This window comes from Thrips palmi, unplaced genomic scaffold (genome assembly GCF_012932325.1).
Source record: "Thrips palmi isolate BJ-2018 unplaced genomic scaffold, TpBJ-2018v1 HiC_scaffold_4, whole genome shotgun sequence".
Classification (NCBI taxonomy): domain Eukaryota; kingdom Metazoa; phylum Arthropoda; class Insecta; order Thysanoptera; family Thripidae; genus Thrips; species Thrips palmi.
Genome location: NW_023144631.1, coordinates 7,939,547 through 7,959,093, shown reverse-complemented (window position 1 = coordinate 7,959,093; position 19,547 = coordinate 7,939,547). Strand labels below are relative to the sequence as shown.

Below are 19,547 nucleotides of genomic sequence, written 5' to 3'. Positions count from 1 at the left end.
AGAACCGGACTCGCCACTCACTCACACCGAGCGGCAATCTAATTGATTGAGTGCCCCTCCACACCGATGGACGGCTCGGTCCAAAAGACAGGTGGGTGTCTCACTGCCGGCTCTGTTTTCTCCACGCGCGCACACTCTCGGCTGGCGCCCCGGGCCGCCCCGGGTTCGACTCCCGGCGCCGGCGTCGCGCAAACTCATTTATCACGGCGTGGCAGTGGGAACTCGATACGGTACCGTGCTCGGAACGGTCTCGCGGAGTTTCGTCTGGAAAGGACCGACCCGCCCGGCCACTGGCGCTGGCACCGTCGTCTGTACCCCGCGACGCCACGACGCCACGCGGAAGACCACTGCGAAAGGCCTCTCGCGCGCGGGGTATCGCTGGTCCAGCTTTTGCTGGCAGTGCGGCACTGTTTGTTATTGTTGTTGTTGATGATGTTGTTGTTGTTTAAGCTGTCGATGCGAGGCGATCGGGCGAGGCGCGCGTTCCACCGCCCCGCCGTGCAGCATCTATCGTTTCTGATAAAATTATTTGCCCCCCTCGGGGCCTCGCTGGGGCTACTTACTCGTTGCAGGGCGCAGGCCTTGGCCCCAGCGTGCCCCCAGCCTGCCCTGCCGGGCGGGGCGGAGGGGCGGAGGGGCTGCGGCCCCAAATTCCTTTCACCCTGTGCCTGCCATCGCCATCCATTCCCCGGGCGATATTTCAGCTTGGCCCCCCTGGCCGCGAAGTAGCCCATCAAGTAGCCCCGGCGTCGGCGTGGTGGCGCGTGGTGGCGCGTGGTGGCGCGCGCTCCTCAGCAGTCCATTCCACCTGTCGGCCTTGTTTGTTGCGGGGCGCTGAATTCGATAAGAAAACAACTCCGACGTGATTTGCCTGGGAAAGGAAGTGGAGTGTCTCTGCGAGGCTCGGAATGCTATACGCAGTGGGGCCTTGGCTTCGACTCGAGTCCCTTTCTCCCTCCCTCTTTCTCTCTCTCGCTTCACTGATAACGTGCTTACGCCCCGCGCTGCTCCGGGCCAGGCTCCGGGCTGACGCACTTACTTGCCTCGCGAAAACGGGACAGACGCGCGCGGCACGGCGCGGCACGGCACGGCGCGGCGCTGGTGAGCCGGCTGGAGAAATAAGGGTTCTCTGCATGCATGTGTTCCAGCGCTCCGGCGCTTCAGCGAACCCGCCTCCGGAAGTGCGTTCTGTGGCCGTTTGGCGGGGCGGGGCGTGGTGGGGTGGGGCGGGGCGAGGCACCTGGCCGGGGGTTGTCGCCGTGCCGTATGTACGACGGGGTGCTTTTATGGAGGTCCGAAATGAAGCCGTTGCCATGGCGACCGGCCGGCCGGCTGGCTGCGCGGACGAGGGACGCAGGACGAGGGACGCAGGACGAAGGACGCGGGGCCCTTCGCGATTATTACCCAGTTGAACGGCCGCCGCCTAAATGGACTAAACGGCCACCCGCGCGTTATTAATTTACGACCATCTTTATTTTCTTCCATTTTCCACTTTCTTTTATTTTTGGCACGCTCTTCTTGTTCGAGTTTTCCGCGCACAATCTCGCATGTCGCGGAGGAAATGAACATTTATGTTTTGCATCAGTTTGTTTGTGTCCCCGGGCGATGGTGTGAATGTCGAACGTGTAAACGTGCACACAGAGGCTGGCTAAAATGGGAGCCTCCGCCTGCAGGCAGGCTGGCAGGGACGGCGGCCGTTCCCAGTAAGAGAGCTGTTACTGTCATCCCGGGCCGTGGCCGTATAGAGCGCCGCCCCGCGCGCCCGGGTCATGTTGGGCAGCTGCCGAGCGGCCGAATTTAATCAAGGGGAAAGAGAAACACTTCCTGGCTCGGTTTTGAGGGCCCCGCCGTCAACGCGGGGATTGGGGGACAATCACAAGGCATGGCTTGTAGCCTTGCCGGGCACGTTGCGTCCGGGAGCACGGCGCGCAGCACGCGCTACGGCGACAATGTAAGGCAGGCCGGTCCCTCCATCGTGCCAGGCGCAACATTTAGGGACGTGCGGGGCGCCCCGGCCACGACAGGGCACCTTCACCCACACGAGGCCGAGGTCGCCCCTCCCACTCCCTCCCCTGAATCCTGGACCCCGTTTCCGTGCGCCGCCTTCCGGTTACCAGTGTGCCGCCTCGCCGCCGTCGCCGAGTCCTTATCGCGGCTCAGAAGTTGGGCGGCACGTCGCGGTGGCGGCGAAGCAGGGCCAGAGGGCCAGCCAGCCCGGCCAGCCGCCTGCGAGGTAGGCCGCCCGTCCGCGCGCGTGCGCTGCATGTGGGAGGCTGCCTACCCGCCGGGCGCTCCTGCCCTGCTCTCGCCCTGCTCTCGCCGGCCCCGCGGCCCCGCTTATCGCAGCGAAAGGTAGCAGTAGCGAAGCGAGATAGGCAACCCTCCCGGCCCTAAAGGCCTTCGCCGTGCAGGCCATGCAGGCTATGACGGTGGCGGGGAAGAATGGCTCAGGCCCTGCGGCACAGCATGCCGCGCCGTGCGGCTGCGGCGCGAAACTGGAATGAATGGTGGCACTTTAAACGGACACCCTCTCTCGCCTCACTCACACACACACAGACACACACACACACACACAGCAGCGAGAAACTCTGTCGGAGCTAATCGAGGTGGGTCGTGCCGGGGTCAGGGGGCGGCGCGGGGCGGGGCGGCGCGGCGTGCCGTACTTGCACGTGCACCGGCGTGGAAGCGAAGAGCGCCGTGTTTTCAGTCCGGACACTCGTCCGTGTGTGGACGGCACTCTGTCAACACGACTCTCACTCTCCGCTCACTCTCTTTCTCACGGTCTCGCAGCCGATAACAAACTCGCCTGAGGGACCGACGCGCAGTCCTTCGCGCTTCGCGGAGTCGCGTATCAAAAAGAGCAGAGTGAAACTGGGACTCGGACTCAGACACCGGTTCTCGGTGTTAGGAGTCACGGAGTCTGCGCATCGATGTTCTCGTCCGACCCCGGTGTCGTGTACACAGTGCACGCGCTCACGCGTGTCACCGTATTGGATTGGCGGGGCGCGGCAGGTGGTGCCTTCGGCCGGGTCCGCTTCCTTCACGCACCGCCAGCGGCGAGGTATTTCCAGCCAGAGGGCCGCCCGGCCCATCCCTCTGTGACGAACTAATTCTCCAGTCCGCTAGGCGGGACTGCCTGGCCGTGCCGTGCCGTGCCGTGCCTGCCGCCCTGGACGTTATTACACACCACCCGGCCGGCCGGCCCGGCCCTTCCAGCCCTGCCCCGCCCTCCCCTAGGACCCTGGACCGGGCTGACGCAACGAACCCCAAGGCAAAGTGTTTCCATCTCGCTCGCACCCATTAGGGGCTGGCTGGGGCTGGCGCCGAGGTGGCCCTCTGCCGCCACCGCACGCTCGGGCAGACACGGCGCGGCCAGCCCAGCCCGGCACTGGCTAGCCCAGCGGCGTGGGCGAGTGCCTGCGTCGAGGCCTGCGGGGAGCGCGGCCGCGTGCTGCGTGACTGCGTGCGCGGTGGAGGTGTGGATCACTGTCACGTGGCCCACCCCACCCCACCCCGCCGCGCCCCGCCGCTCCCCACCGCGCCCCGGCCAGTCCGGCCTCAAGCGGACCCCAAGGGCGATCGGCAGACTCGCAGAGACAACTAAGCAGATTGATATTTTAACTGATTAAAAGAGAAGTTCTTTCCAGCTGCTGCCAGCGGCGGCGTCCCTCTCATATTCTGCCGCCATTAACCTCGTCTGGCGCCCCACCCCGCCCCACTCCGCCCCAACCCGCCCCGCCCCACGTCTGATTGGTGGCCCCATCGGCGAGAACACGGCGATCTGTCACAGTCGCGAGGCGCGGTGCTGGCAAATGTTAACTAAAAGAGCCTCTTAAGCATCATTTATCTCCCCCACTGCGCGCCAGCCAGTTCAATAAACCCACCCAAAAACAGAAAAAAAAACGAAGAAGAAAACACTTGATGGACGAGTTCCATTCGAAACTTGGTAAAGCTGTTAACACTTTCTTTTGTTTGATTTTGCTCTCCTCGGAAGGAATCGAGTTGAATTGAATCATCGATTCCTTCTTTTCCTTCCGCGGTGATCGATTCTCCTGCCGCCGACAACGCGGGGAACGCGGCGAACGCCCCCCCCCCCCCCCCACGCGGCGCGTCGTGGGAAGCGCGTCTTCTTTAGGGCCTGGTTAGCCTGGTTAGCCTAGCCAGTCAATTAGGGGGCACTGGCTGGCACTGCCTGCACTGCCACTGCCGCGGCCCGCCAAAGTGAAATTTAATTTGACAGATTAAGTACGGCCTTTGCGCGAATTACCGGCCGACCACCTAACCGCGCGTCACAACAGACTAACAGAGACAGACCGGCGGGCAGACGGGGACGGCCGGGCCGGACTGGCATGAGGGATTAGTCCTGTCGGCTGGCCGTCACATCCGTCTTGCTAAAGGCTGGAGGCGCCGGGCGGAAGGCTGGCTGGGCAGGCGGACTCCCTTTTTGCGTCACCCTGCGGCCCTGCGGCCCTGCCGGGGCACTGCGAAGGCCCTGCAGGCCTGAGCAATCAGGGCACGGGCCCTCCGCGAGCAAGAAGCAGTGATGGACGGCGCAGGTTCTTGGTGCGTGGACTCAACGCCGTGCTCGTGTTCCAGGTGCTGGCGCTGGCGATGCTGGCCGCGGTGGTGGCCGTCCAGGCCGGGCCGAGGCAGGACCAGACGGCGTCCATCCTGTCACCGTCCGCCGAGAACGACCTCCGACGCACGCCCATCAACCTGAACCCCTACCTGCGGCGGTCGCTGCTGCGCGCGCTGTACCACCTGGAGGCCGAGTACCAGCAGCAGCAGGCCCTGGAGGCCGGCCGCGCGCTGTCCAACGGGGTGCCCGTCATCGGCGAGTACCACCGCACCGCGCCCGCCGTGCTCAAGGACCCCGCCCTGCGGCGCGCCCTGCTGCGCGTCCTCATCCACCTGGAGGCCGAGGACCTGGACAAGCGCGCCCAGGAGGAGGCCGCCTCCGAGCTCAACGCCAAGGAGAAGCAGGCGCTGCGGGACGCCCGCGAGCAGAACAACTTCCTGCGCAACTACATGGACGAGAACTTCCCCACCGACAGCCCGCCCGCGCAGCAGCAGAAGCAGCAGCAGCAGCAACAACAACAGCAGCAGCAACAACAACCGCAGCAACACAACCCGCAGCAGCGCGACATCCCCGCCAACATGGCCGAGTACATCAAGTACGCCAACGAGATCAGCGGCAGCCACCCGGGCTCCGTCCCCGCCGCCGGCACGCAGGTGAACGCGTACGCCGAGCAGCCCGCGCCGACGCAGGACCAGCAGTACAACGGGCACCAGCTGCCGTACAACCAGCAGCAGCAGAACTACAACCAGCAACAACAAAACTACAATGCTGACCAGCAGCAACAACAACAAAACTACAACGCCGAGCAGCAGCAGCAGACCGACGCCGGGCAGCAGTACAACCAGGCCGCGGAGGCCGGGCTGGAGCTGCAGACCGCCCTGCCCTCGCAGAACTACGACGACACGCGCCTCGCGCTCAACTTCCAGACGGACTACACAACGCAGGACCCCTACAGCAACCACAACTACAACGCCACCACGGAGCAGCCCGTGCCCACCACCACGGACTACTACCAGACGGTGAACCCCACCGACGAGTACCCGACCACGGCGGCGCCGCCGTCGGCCCCCGCGTCCGGCCCCGCCGCCAACCCCACGGGCAGGCAGGTGGATGGCTTCTTCTTCCAGAGCCCCGACCCCGTCCAGGACGACGGCCGCGACAACAGCATCGGCAAGGAGGGCGTCAAGGAGCAGGAGCAGCGCAGCGTGAACGCCGCCAACACCATCCCCACGGCGGAGACGCCCACGGACACCACGGCCCTGCCCACACAGGACACCACCGTGGAGGCCGCCATCACCACCATCACCACGGCCAAGCCGGCCTCCACCACTGAGGATATCAAGATCTTCCAGGTACGTGTAATAAAGTTGCGATAAAGCTGATGCACAAGTCAAAATTTTTTATCATTTTTTTTTCGCCGCATATTTTTATGTAATATTTTTCATTGATGGGGAATGGTAGTATTGACGGTGTTCCTCTTGCAGGCGCCGCTGCTGGCGGCGTTCACGCTGCACCAGGACGCCCACGGCACGCCGCAGCGCATCGTGCCGCTGTACCGCAAGCAGCAGTCCGCCACGGCCTCGGCCACGGCCTCCCCCACGGTCGCCACCAAGCTGGACGAGGAGCAGGAGCTGAAGCAGCAGCAGCTGCTGCTCGAGGAGCAGCTTCGCCGGCTGCAAGAGCTGCAGGCCAAGCAGCAGCAGCTGCTCAAGCTGCAGCAGTTCCTCACGCAGGAGCAGGAGCGCCAGCGCCAGCTCAAGAAGGCCCACCTCGCCAAGGCCGCCGCCACCGCCGCGCCGCAGGACCAACAGCAGCAACAGCATGACCTGCAGCACCACCATCAGCAGCAGGCGAGGGTGACGGCCGCGTCCGTGGCGGACTCCACCTACATCACGCAGCCCCCCACCACCGTGCCCGCGCCCACCGCCCAGCCCACCCTGGTGAGTACAGCCCCTCAATACGACTTGACTTTGCGACGCCGTTCCGCCTCCCTCATTCCCCTCTCCGCCGGCAGGTGGCGCAGAGCTCGACCCCCGAGGCCGCCGTGCAGATCCACCACTCGCAGGGCGACACGGAGCGCCAGAAGCAGATCGAGGAGTACGACAAGCAGCGCACGCTGGAGCTGGAGCGCGCGCGGAAGCAGTCCATCCTGGAGGCGCTGGAGCGCGAGCGGCAGCAGAAGATCATCGAGGCGGAGAACGCGCGGCAGCGCCAGCTGCAGCAGTTCTACGAGGAGCAGCACCGCCTGCGCCTGCAGGAGCAGGAGCGCCAGCGGCTGGCCTCCCTGGACCTCACCTTCCAGCGCAGCGTCGAGTTCAACGCCGCCCCGGCCGCCCCCGCCGCCTCCACCGGCCCCTCGGCCGTCGCCCCCGCCCCCGCCGCCGCCTCCGCGCCGCGCGAGCCCTCCGAGGAGCAGCGGCTGACGTACCGCAGCTTCCAGCAGGAGCCACCCCCGCTGCCGGCCTCCCTCAACAACAACAACGTGTTCAGCAACAACATCTTCCCTCCGCAGCAGCAGGCGGGCTTCCACCCGGGCTTCCAGCAGAGCAGCGGCTTCGGCACCAGCTTCCAGCAGTTCCCGTCGTTCCAGCCGTCGCAGCCTGAGCAGCCCACCATCCAGCCCGCCATCCAGGTACTGTGAAAACTGAATCCACCCGCCCTGAGCGTCGCTTCCTGTTTCCGACTCGCTGACACTCGACTCGCTTGCAGGTCTCGGCGCAGTCGTTCGCACCCGTGGCGCCGCAGCAGGCGCCGCCCCTCAGCCAGCCACTCAACTCGCGGCCCAACAGGCACGAGCCCTTCGGCTCCACGGCCAACTTCGGCTTCAACAACTTCGAGCAGAGCAGGAACCTGTTCTTCAACAGCCAGCCGCTGCAGCAGCTGCAGCCGCACCCGCAGAGGCAGCGCGGCCTGGACGGCCAGCTGCAGACGCTGCTGCACCAGTCGGGCATCTCGGCGCCGCAGGAGGACCTCAACATCGTGTCCAAGGTGCTGGCGCTCAACCCGGAGCGCCCCGACCAGTTGGTGGGCCTGTTCTAGGCCCTCTGGGCCTTCTAGGCCTTCTAGGCGGCCGCGCCTCGGCCCGGACGGCCCCGTGAAACTGTTAAGCCATTATGCTCAAACTCCTCCGAGGTGGAAGCAACTTCTTCTTCTTCTTCTTCTCGCTCCTCGTCAACCCCTGTCTCCGATGGCCTGTCCCGGCCTGTCCTGTCCTGGCCGAACTGCTGAAAGTTTGTCAATAGAGAGCCTTGAGACGTCGGCGTGGTTCGGCCCGGCTCGGCACGGCCCGGCCGAGGGTGTCCCTGCCGGCCTGCCGGGTGAACCTCCCCGGTGAACCTCCCCGCGTGATTCGCTTTGATCTTTATGTAGATTGCCGAGGCCCCTAATTATCTCCCAGTGAAGGGGAGGCCAATTCCCTCCGCTCAAGTAAAATATTGATTTGTTTTTTCACACTCGCTTCCTCCTTGTTGTACAAACTAGATGCGCCACCCGGCCCCTTCTATTTATATCGTGTCTGTCGGTCCCACTCAGACTTGCCATCTGTGAAAATTTTATATCGAAACAACCCAGAATTTTTTTTTTAAATTTTGGTTTAAAAAACAGAAACAGTAAAACAAAAACTGGAGATTCTAAAATTTTGAAATTAGCTTTCGGGTAAATTATAACTGTTGTATCACTTCACAGTTTTGACTTTGACTGGTATATCGACGTGGGTGAGTAGATGTACTCTGTAAAAATAAGTAGGTAGTGTTTAGTTTGTACAGAACCGTTGTCAGGAGAGCACGTGCCCAGTTAGCGTTTCAGAAAAAAAAAACAAGCAATAAAATCCAGTCACGATCGTTAACAATAATGATTGCAATGAGAATTCCCTTTGCTGGGCCGTGTTCGCCATTCTTAGCCTGTACGTATTTATTTATTGCAACCGACTAATGAGGGACGCGTGCATCTGTGTGTGGCCTACACTCCAACTTGAATATTATTTGTCTGTATATTTTTAAATTCTATCCCAAAAGGCCGTGACTGAACCCGAAAAATCCTGGGGTGGGGGGCATTGTTATAGTACTGTTAATTCACCTCCGCGCCCCTCCGTCCTCCGTTCCTTGGTTCCTCGCTTCGTCGGGCGTCTCGCCGTGAGAAAATGAGCGTTTGATTTCTACTCTCTCCTTCTTTGGTTCTCGCCGCCGCACCGCGCTGCGCTACGCTGCGCGCCGAGCCCTTTTTCATGGGTGCACCTCGCACTCACTCGCACTGCTTGCACGGCCATGAATAATGCGCGATCGGGAGCGCCAACAGTAAAGCAACAGAGAAAATGCCATTCTCGCTGCGATTTGTGCGGCCGTGTGTGTGTGTGAGTGTGTACGGGAAGGAGGTGCACTGCACCGCCACCACCAGCCAGGCCCGGTACGAAAGTACGAAAGCGAAGTCGCTCCATGCAGAGTCCAGTCAGTGCCCAGCATCAAGGACACGCGATTCAAAATTTAGGCCGGAGAAAATTTAAGTCACGGGAATAACTGAATTGGAGCTCAGCCACATACAGATGCATAGGTTCCAAGAAAAGAATAGCTGTAAGTCCTGTTTTTTTATGTATAGTCCGTAAAAAAAAGCGCGTTCGATTACGCGGACAGAAACTACGTTTATGAAATTTTGACTGCCGAAATGCTTTTCTCCGTAAATTAAAAGAGCCAGTTGAACTGTATAGAACTGAGACATTTCTGAAGGAAGCGAAACAACTGGTGTTCATTTGAGTTGTTAAGAAATAATTTTATTGTGTACAGAATTTTTGTTGTTGTTTAATCTTAAGTATTGCGCTCTCTTCTTGCCACAGTGAACCAAAATATGTCGCTGCTCTCACAAAAAAACATTCCATCTGTAACATTTTTTTAAAGAGGGGAAAACGCCACATATTTTGGCTTGTTGTGTTTCCTGTCCCTGTTTCCATGTACATTTTTTACCACAATAAATTGTTGTTAATTTTTTGTTCAAATTGTGTTGCTTTCGTACCCTGACCGCTCAGCCACCGAACCAGCTTGTCAGCGGCGATGTCGCAACTCCTCTTGAGCTGCCGTTCGAGAAATCTGGCCCCGAAAAAATTTTACTTTGAGCGGTTTCGAACCTGAGACCTGCCGCTTCCCACATCATGCCCTTAACCACTGAGCCACCGGGACGCCATGGCACTCGCCCTGCCTGCGCTGGTACTCAATCTTCTCTGGGTATACCTCCCCAAGCAATTGGTCGCCGAAAAAATTGCATATACTACCGGTCCCGAACACGGGACCTGCAGCTTCCCACATCATGCTCTTAACCACTGAGCCACCGGGACGCCATAGCACCCGCTCTGCCTGCGCTGGTACCCAATCTTCTCTGGATATACCTCCCAAAGCAATTGGTCGCCGAAAAAATTGTATATACTACCGGTCCCGAACCCGGGACCTGTCGCTTCCCACAACGTGCTCTTAACCACTGAGCCACAGCCTGAGCCCTGCCTGCGCTGGTACTCAATCTTCTCTGGATATACCTTCGCAAGCTATTGGTCGCAATTGGTCGCGCGCTCGTCGCTCTCGTTCTTGACGTCCCCCGAGACCGCCTTGTCTTGCTGCGCCCATCCATGGCCATCCATGGCGCGCCATCGCCCTGAGGGAGTGGTGCGCGGTGCTGCGGCTCCGCGGGGGGTAGTAAGTGGTGGCGCGCTGTAGAACCTTTCTCTCTTACAGCGTGTTTGTGTGAGTGGTCGCGCGCGCGTGCGTGGTCATGTGGTGGTTGCCCCCCGGGAGGCTGCCCCGGGCTGCCCCCACCCTCTTCCTGCATTTGCAATTCATGGGCATGCAGCACCACCACCAGCGGCCGCGTTTTCAGAGACACCCTCCTCCCCCTGGCCGTGCCATGCCGGGCCGGGCCGTAGCCCAACCTATCGGTACACCCCCGCGAACCCCATCCCCTGCGAAGGCCCCTCACCCCATCGGCCGCGGCCCCCGCGTGCACCCCCGACTACAACCTGCTACCCCGGGCTGGGCCCCCGGCCGCCCCCGGCCGCCCCCGTCCCACCTGCCGCCATTGTCTGTATCGGCTCGCCTGTAACTACATCCGCCCCGCGAGGCCGCGGCCGCCCCTTTGTTTGCCCTTCCAGCAGCTTTCTATTTTCCGCCGACAATGTGGTCGCGCGGCCGGCCTGGCCCAGCCCAATGTGGCTTACACCGGCACGTAGAGGCCAGGCTGTTCCGGGCTGGCAAGGCTAGGGCTGGCCGGCTGAGGAGATTCCCCCGCCCCTGCGCCGCCCCTGCGCCGCCCCGCGACTGCGTGACTCCACCACGCGGTCCACCACTATGACCACCACGGCCTCGGCCAGCACGGCAGCCAGCAGCACGGGTCTGAGCCGCGCCTCGGCGTCCAATTGCGTTACAAAAATGGAACCGCGCGGCCGAGCCAAGGAAGAGTGCCCCCAGTCGCCTTATGTGTTCGCGCGACCGCGCGTGTATATGTGTGTTTCTGTGTGTGCGCGCGCGTGCATGTGTGTGTGTTGGTGTGTGTCTATGGGCGGTTGGAGCTCCCCTTCCTCTCCAGCCGTCCGCCCAATTTTATGCCTCCTCCTCCCCTCCCTCCATTGCTGCGTGGCTCGTACGGTCCGAGGGATGATGCGCACAAGATGCCGTGGCGTGGGGCCGTGGGGCTCTGGCGGGGCCGTGGGGCCCTGGCGGGGCCGGAGCGGAGGGTGGAGGTTGTCCTCTGCTGGCCCCCGCTCTTCAGATGGACTCGGAGGATCGTGCCTGGCCACCGCGCAAGCTGCTTTTCAGTCCGCGCGTGTGTGTGCGCGTGTGTGTGTGCGCCGGCGTCCAGGAATTTATCGCATGAGGGCGCCGGCAGGGCGGCCGGCCCGCCCGACCGAAGGGCTAGACCGAAGGGCCGCAGGGCTGACCCGTCCCTTCCTCATTGTGTTGAGGCTGACCGCGTCGCCGCGTCGCGTCGCCTCGGCAGGGCGAAGTAGGACGCCTGCAGAGAGGCCGCCGTCGCCACGCCGGCGTGCGTTGGGATGCCTACCTCACCGGCGCCTCGCTGGGCCTCGCTTGGGCCTCGCTGGGCCCCGCGCTGCTCGCCGCGTGCTGCAAGCACAAAAGGGGGCCCGGTCGGCGGGGATGATGTGTTAGCAGGGCTGTGGCCAGGCTGTGGCAACAATGCGGTCCCTAGCCACCACGGAGTAGCTACTCTGTTCAGAACAGTCGAGATATTCTCTACTCTGGTCATGGCGCGGAAGAAGGCGAAGAGGGCAAAGACATCGAGGTACGGATACATCTTGTTTTGGTTGTCCGTCGTGTTTTCACGGCAGGTTCTTGCTTCCTTCCCTTTTTAGGACAGTAGTCCCCATCGCCCCCGTTGCCCCCATTGCCCCCGTTGCCCCTGTCGTCCCCGTCGCCTCGCAGGTCGAGCACGAGAGCAGTGCGACCATAGTCTCGACCATAGTCGACCTGCCGCAGGAGGTCCTCCTCGAAGTATTCCAGTACTTGAACTACAAGGTACGCCCGACTTGCCGCGCACCGAGCACCATCCCGACGTGCTCGTCGTCACCGCGTGCCTTTGCGCCCCGCGACAGGACATCGGCAGGCTGCGACCCGTGTGCTGGCGGTTCGCGCGCGTGGCCGGGGCGGCGCTCAACGCGGGGCTGCTCAAGGTGGGTACCAAGCTGGAGCGCGCCCTGGACTGCGCCGCCGTCGCCCTGGAGGCGCAGGACGCCGATCCCCTGAGCATCCCGACGAGGGTGTTTCACTTCCTGGAGAACCAGCAGGTCCAGGTACACGAAATCCGGCGGCAGTGATGCCTCGCAAGCCCTGTTGAGGCCTTGACGTCCTCCTCCGCCCGTCGCAGCACCGCCTGCTGCTGGCCGCCACGACCGGCGTGCTGGACGCGGCGGAGGGCCGCTGCCTGTTCCACGGCGGCCTGCTGGACGAGATGATGCGCACCGCCGACTCCGCTGTGCGCGTCATCGCCGGCACCCCTTGCTTCTTTTATCCGCCCACCGACCACCTCCGCTTCAACGACAGCGTTCGCAAGTTTCTGGACCACTTCGAAAAGGTGAATATTTTAGGGTGTGAGAGTGACCATAACCCACCATGACCTCAAAGCTCACCTCCACTTTTTTCCTGGGATAGATTGCGGACTGGGCCACAATGGAGACAACCTCGCATGCATTTCTATTAAAAATATAATCCTGTATCGGTTGAATTGAGGCCCCATTTCTTTTCACACAGGCACCCACATCCAAGCCATCCAAGCCCTGCCCTGACGATAGCTTGTTTATTTATAGAGTTTTGCTGTCCGTCGCGTGGTGGCTGCCTGCCTGGCTGCCTGGCGCCTGGTGCCTGGTCGTTAACATTTGAACAGGGCGGGATACTCGTGGTCAGCGACCGTCAGAGTCGGTGTGGGAGTGTCTATGCGCTTCCTTGCCAACGCGCCAACGCCCCCGGCGGCCAGGCAGGCTGGCTCCGAACAGGGGCTCTAAGTCTCTCTCGCTCTCATGGGGCGTCCCGTATGCGGTGTAAGAGAGACGGCACTGTTCGGAATACCCAGCAGGCAGCCCAGGCCGAGGCCCGGATGCGCCATGTTTTGTAATTAACCAGTCTGCCGCAAGGGGCGCTGGGCTGCGAGGCTGTGGCTGCGAAGGACGGGGGAGGTTAACCCGACGACGGTGCGTTGCTGCGGGTGCTCGTCTTGGGGCGGCGCGGGGCGGGGCGGAACAATCCCGCCGGAGTGCTGCTGAAGGGAGTCAGGGCGCGGAGCGGAGAGCGGCTAGCCCTTGTTTCAGCTCGACAGGAGCACGGCAGCACGGCGCCGTGGTGCTGCTGACCGTCAAGCCGCAGCGAGCGTGTGGCGTGCCGGCCGTGCGCCCAGCCAGGCATCTGTATTTCGGTCACGGAGTGGCTGGCTGGCGGGCTGGGCGCCGTGCCGCCGCGCCGTGCCGCCGCGCCCCCCACCCCTCTGCGGCCCGATGGGTTGCCTGCGCGGCCAAGCAAGGCGCCGCCCGCCCGGACCCTTGTCCTCCCGGAATGCGAGATGCGCTGTGCGATGTGTGACGTGGGGTCGTTGGCGCTGTTTAAGATGGTGGACGCCGAGTCCGCGGCGTCGCTGGCCGCCAAGGTGCTGGCCTTGATGAACTGGGGGATGGATGTGCCACACCAGGTGCAGCACCACGAGGTGCACCGCGGCCAGGACGGCGTGCCCCGCCTGCACCTTCGCGTCGTCTACTCCATCCCCAGGGCCTTCTTCGTGGCGCTGCCGCTCGGGCAGGAGGCAGGTCAGTGCCACCGGCTCATTTTCATTTTAGGTCAATGTTTACTGTTTACCAGTGAAATGCTGCGGAGAAACTCAAGTCAAAGAACGTTTCGTGGTAAAGGGCTCGCAGAGTAGCTCCGTTTGCCCCCTGACTCGCGTGATGGGGGCTATCTCTGGCAAACTGCCACACACCCTCGAGGGCGCCCACGTCCCCGCCCCGCCCCGCCCCGCCCACGGCTCCGGGCAGCAGCTGGATCGGAAAGCAATTAGACAGCTGTACCGTCTCGGCCAACCTGGTCGAGGCCATCGAGGGGCGGTTGCTCTCCGCGCCCGTGTCCCCTCCGCGTTGACACACGCCTGAGTGGAGTGGAGGCCATAGGCCGCGCCACAAGGCCCGCGGCGGAGCGGGGCGAAGGCCCAGCCGCCTCTCAGCTTGATCCCCCCCCCCCCACACACACACACACCACGGCGCCACGTAGAGTTTTAGCGCGTCTCCGCGACTCTTCGCAGGAACACCGCGTTGGTTATTTACTCCGCTCCCCCTTAAACTCCCTCCAGCGGGCGCTCTCAGAGAAACGCGCACACACGTACACCCGCTGCCTTGCAGGCAGGAGGGGGTCTACCCCGTATTTTTCACCGCCTTGTTCACGTTTTTGTTTGCCTCCGCCAGCGCATACGGCGCCCGCGGCGTCCGAGGCGCCGGAACCGCGCGAGGGACGCCGCCTCATGTTCCTGCGGCTGCGTCGGCTCATGGAGTTCCACAACTACCTCGCCCTGGAGAAGGTGGGAGAAAGAAACAGGAAAAAAACGGCGTAGCGGAAAGAAAAGATGTAGACTTGGGTATTCAAACCCGCGGCTGGCCCGCGACCGCGCCTGTCACCGTGTCAAGCCGCCTCGCGTCTGAGCAGAGCAGCTGCGGCTGAAAAATGTCCGCGGCATTTGTTTTTGGCGCGCTGTAACAAAATGAAATGAATGTGGGGACGACGGAGATGATCCCTGCCTGCCTCGGCTGTGCCGGGCCAGGCTGCGCCAGGCAGAGCCAGGCTGCGCACCCCGGGGCGACCGGGTGGCTGGAAACAAGGCGGCCCGCTTTAGTGCGCCACTCGCTCGGGGAGGGGGAGGGGGAGGTGGCTGTCGTGGAGGTCAAGGGAGTGACAAAGCGACGGGTGGTGGGTGGTGCGTGAAAAATTCACAACGGGTCCACGCCCCGCCGGCCCCGCCCCGCCATCGCCGAGCTGAAAAATGAATTTCCCGCGTCGCCGTTCTTTTCGCGCTTTGGCCGTATTTGGCGCGTTGACTCGCAGCCCGCGCCGTGCGAACACCCTCCGGCACCCTGGGACGCCCTTCGGCTGCCTCCGGGCCTCGATGGCCACAGCGCCGCGACCGGCCGCGACAAACAAGACGACATGTCGATACGCGCATGGCGTGATGAGTGGAAGTGCCCCTCCCCACGATGGCGCACGACGGGCTGTTCTTTTCGCAGCTGCAGGGCGACAGAGAGGCGGCGCTGTCGACGGCCGCGACGCAAGCCCCCAACAAGACGGGGATCTGCCTCTTTGGCCTGGGCGAGGACGTCGAGGGAGGCCAGCTTGTCTTCTACGGCGCGCGCAACGGCCTCTCCTACGACGAGCTGGTTGCCGACGCGCTCGCAGGGGCCGCGCCGCAGGCCGGGCAGTCTGGTAATACACTGTCTACGTCCGTGTCCTGCACGGGGAACGTGAGTTGGGGGCTTATGAGACGACACCCCGGCCGATATTGCCCCCCCCCCCCCCAGTCGTTTGGACTGGCCATATTGTTAGGCGGTCCGGGTAGGCCAGGGCGTCTCAGAGCGACATTCTAAACTCACAGAATTCACTTCGTCTATTATTCATTCCACTCCGACTATTTTTCAATTCATCCTGGCCCTCAGGATGACTTGATGCTCGAGGGAAATGCCCCAGATGCCGAGGCTGAGCAGCCAGTCGAAGAGGTACAGCCCGAGCCGCACGGCGAGGACGACGACGACGATGACGACGAGCTGCTCGCCCTCGGCCTGGGGGGTGTTTTTGAAGCCGACGTGTCCGAAATGGAGGTGGACTTCCGATACGAGTACACCGTCTGCGAGGAGCAGGGCGAGCGCACCTTGGGTGAGCATTGGGTGGAGGCTGCGAGGGAGGCTGCGAGGGAGGCCGCGGAGCCCGCCCCCCGGTGCCACTCACACTGGTTCTCGTTCTCCAGATCGGGGGCCAACGTCCTCGTACCTGAGCGCCTTCTCCAGCATCAGCGCCGCGTGCCGGCACCTCCAGGTCCAGATCGACCTGCAGTGCGCCCTGGAGGACGCCCCTGCAGCAGTACGTCGTGCGCCTGACAATGCGGTCCGTGGTGGCGGGCTGCCGGCAGTCTCACACGCCATCCCTGTGCAGGTGCAGGAGGCCGGCGTCGTCCCCGACCTGGATCCCGGTCCTGGGCCCAGCGGCTCCACTCAGGCGCCGGCGGCCTCCAAGGACTCCAAGGACTCCCAGGACGAGGCGCCGCGGAGCTGCAGGCTGGCGGTGACCTTCCACAGCCCTCTGGCCGCGGAGGACCGCCTGCCGGGTGTCTCCACGCTGCACTGCGTCGCCGGCTAGGCCGCCCTCCCTCTTCGGCAACGAGACGATGCACGCGGCCGAGTCATCGCGTTCCCGGGGCGCGGTCTCGCTGGAGGTCTCGCTGGAGAGGCAGTGGCAGTGCACGCTGGAGCGGAATCGGAACACGAAAAATGCGGACGCGCTTCTTTTTCGGCTCCGTCGTGCGCCGCGGCCTCCGCCACCACCACCCTGCCGCCACCGCCACCCCAGCCTCACGCCAACGGGCCGGACGGGCTCCGGGCTTGTTTTCGATTCCGCGGCGGAGATCAGCATCCCCGCCCCACCCCGCCCCGCCCCGCCACATCCCGCCACTCGGAACGAGGCGGCCGTATCGGCGACGCTGTCTCCTATTTCGCGAGTCTTTATGGTGGCTGCGAGACGCGCGGCCTGGCCGGCCCAGGCCCAGCCCCGGCGGGGTGCACTGCCCGACTGCATCTCCTCAAGACTGGATGCAGGACAACCCAAAGGCATTTTAACACAAAATGTATTCAGAGTAACAGGAGTAAAATCAAATAAAGAAAATTTCAGCGAAAGAGGGCACCCCGGCGAACCGGCCCTCTTCCCCGCTGGCTTGGTGGACCAGTGGTTCCCCCATCTCATCACAGGAGCAACCTCAGAGTTAAACCGCAGTGGCCCCGTCATTGGTCACGTCAACTGTGATGTGGAGGAGTCCTCTCATAGTAGGCCAGGCTGCCACCTTTCCCAGTAGTCGGGTTTCGTTCCCGGCCCCCTTCCCACTCAGGGGCCATGCTACTGGTACTCAGGAGTCTGCGTCACCCTGCCCAGCAGCGGAACCACTGGGCTATGAGAGGCACACGGAACGCCGGCCGATTTTGTATACTTGAACTGCCTTCTTGCGATGCAAGCTTGGTCAAAATATTCGGTACCGTACTGGGTATCGAACCTTCGATCCCGCAGTTGGAATCCGACGCCTCTGTGCTCTCGGCCACCACGGCCCATGGGTGACGCCGTGCGAAGGGGAGCCTTTGAAGCCGCTGGTCCGAACCGTATAGTCAGACAAAAAGAGCGGGAAGCTGGTATTCGACCGCTCGACCCGAGTGTAGGATTCAGACACGTCAACACCTTCGGCCACCGCGGCTCACCGGTGAATCGAGTGGCGCTACTGATCCAAACCGCATCGGGAAAGCCACTCCTAAAATGTAAAGAAGTGCTGGGAGTCGAACCCTAGCCCCTGGGGTAGCGGATCAACGCCTCTCCGCGCTCAGCCGCCGCCGATTCTAGAGAATAGGTCGCAGGTCCCACTCCTGGCTCTACACTGTGGCATCCCGAGGAAATCATGATCACGCGCAGGGGCTAGGGTTCGATTCCCAGCACTTCTTTACATTTTAGGAGTGGCTTTCCCGATGCGGTTTGGACCAGTAGCGCCACTCGATTCACCCGGTGAGCCGCGGTATTTTAAGGGGTTAAGTCACCAAAACTTATGTTGTAGAATAATGTCTATCAAAACTGTTAATCATCATATTGGCCAGTGTCATTTTTTTCTTCTACTTTTAACGACACCTCAACACCAACAAGGCAAATTAAACGTCTTGTGAAGCCCCTCCCCGGCACAGTGATCGTGGAGCACTGTGTTGTGTAGCAGCAAGTGCGGGGCGGCAGGCGTCGCCTGGTGTCTCGGCGCCACCCCACCCGGCCTTGCCACCCTGGCGAGGCACGCAGCACCAAGACGCGGGGTGGTGGGGAGGGGTCAGCTTCATTAGGGCCATGTGCAAAGAGCTCTGGGTGAAGTCCCGGGCAGCGAACCCGCCCAGTCAATCCACTGGAAAGGCTCTCCAAGTCGTCCCTTCGTGTCAGTGACCAACAAGTTCAAGAGTAGAGTGTCAGCGGGAGAGGGAATCAAGGGTTGGAGACGGAGTGACAACGGTTTTCTTTTTATTGACAAGAAGACACCAGATACAAGATCAGCAACCACAGCAAAGAGAAACAGTAAGATGAGTTCATCTTTTACAGACATAAAACGAAGTAGCCCTAGCTGGTCGATTTTGATTCTCCTTCTAAAAAATATAGATCTAACAATCCGCAAGCCGGCTTAAAATAAAATAGGCTTTCTCGATCTTGCGAAATAAATTATGGATGGGGTGAGTCCCGCGTTTCGCCTCTTATTATTAGCACCATAATCGGTAAAACACATTTCTCTGCACCTATCACTCGTATCACTTTCGTAACAAGAACATTAATTCTTAATCGTCATAAATATAATTTATTCACAAATCAACGAGTACAAAAGCTAGTAACGGGACGGAGTTGAACCATACTCTCGATTTTTCGGTTTTCCTTGAACCACAATCTGCTGAGCTACAACCTCCGCTTCCTCTCTTGCCTATAACTCCTTTGACAACACGATCACAGCAATTGCAACAACAACACGTCGAAGAAAATAGTATATCTCGTGCCTGCAGGGGAAAAGTTACCTTTCGGCCCTTTCAGCACAGTGTGGGCGCACAAAGAAAGATGGGACGTGGAGGCCCAGAGGAAAACCGCGCCGGCTGCGACGGGGAGTCGCTGGGGAGCGCCTCGCCTCGCCCGCCTCGCCCGCCTCGCCGTGCCCGCCGTGCCGCGCGGGGAGAAGGAGGAGGAAGCCTGCAAGCAGACCGCACGCAAACAAACGGGCTGGTTATTTTCGGGCCGGCTAAATGGCAAACGCGCACAAAGGAAGCTCGTTGGCTGGCTGGCGCAAACGGGGGTAACTGGCAGCGGGGCGGCTGGAGTTACGGGGCTGCGCGCCGCCGCCCGGCCACGCCGCGCTACTTCCTCGCTCTCGCGGAGCGCCCCGCGAAGTCCCCCGACGACGCCGCAGAGCGCGCTGTGCCTCTCTCTTTCTCTCTCTGCTAGAGAGCTTAACAGCCGTGGGTATACATTATCGCTCTCAGATTTCGAGGTGTTAGAGGTGCCGAGACGGGCTCACCTGTTGGTCAGACGTTGGCGGAGGCGGTGGCGGCAGGGCCCCGGCGCGTGGAGGCGGGCGACGCGCAGGGCGACACGCTGGGCGAGGCGCAGGGCGACGCCGACGCGGAGGGGCAGGCGGAGGCGGGGGGCAGGGCCAGCAGGCAGACCGACGCCCCGCCGCCCCCGCCGGCCGAATG

At 62.1% G+C, this 19,547-nt stretch overlaps 1 protein-coding gene across 1 annotated transcript; it reads left to right on the top strand.

Moving 5' to 3' along the window:
- Positions 1–1,882: 1,882 nt before the first annotated feature.
- LOC117649580 (alpha-protein kinase 1-like) lies at positions 1,883–6,905 on the top strand (the record flags this gene model as incomplete). Its single annotated transcript, XM_034392467.1, has 7 exons — positions 1,883–1,951; positions 4,639–5,061; positions 5,137–5,346; positions 5,389–5,598; positions 5,707–5,931; positions 6,064–6,519; positions 6,594–6,905. Coding segments are annotated over exons 1-7 (1,905 nt in total), but the record flags the coding sequence as incomplete, so codon positions are not given.
- Between the last annotated feature and the right edge of the window lie 12,642 nt (positions 6,906–19,547).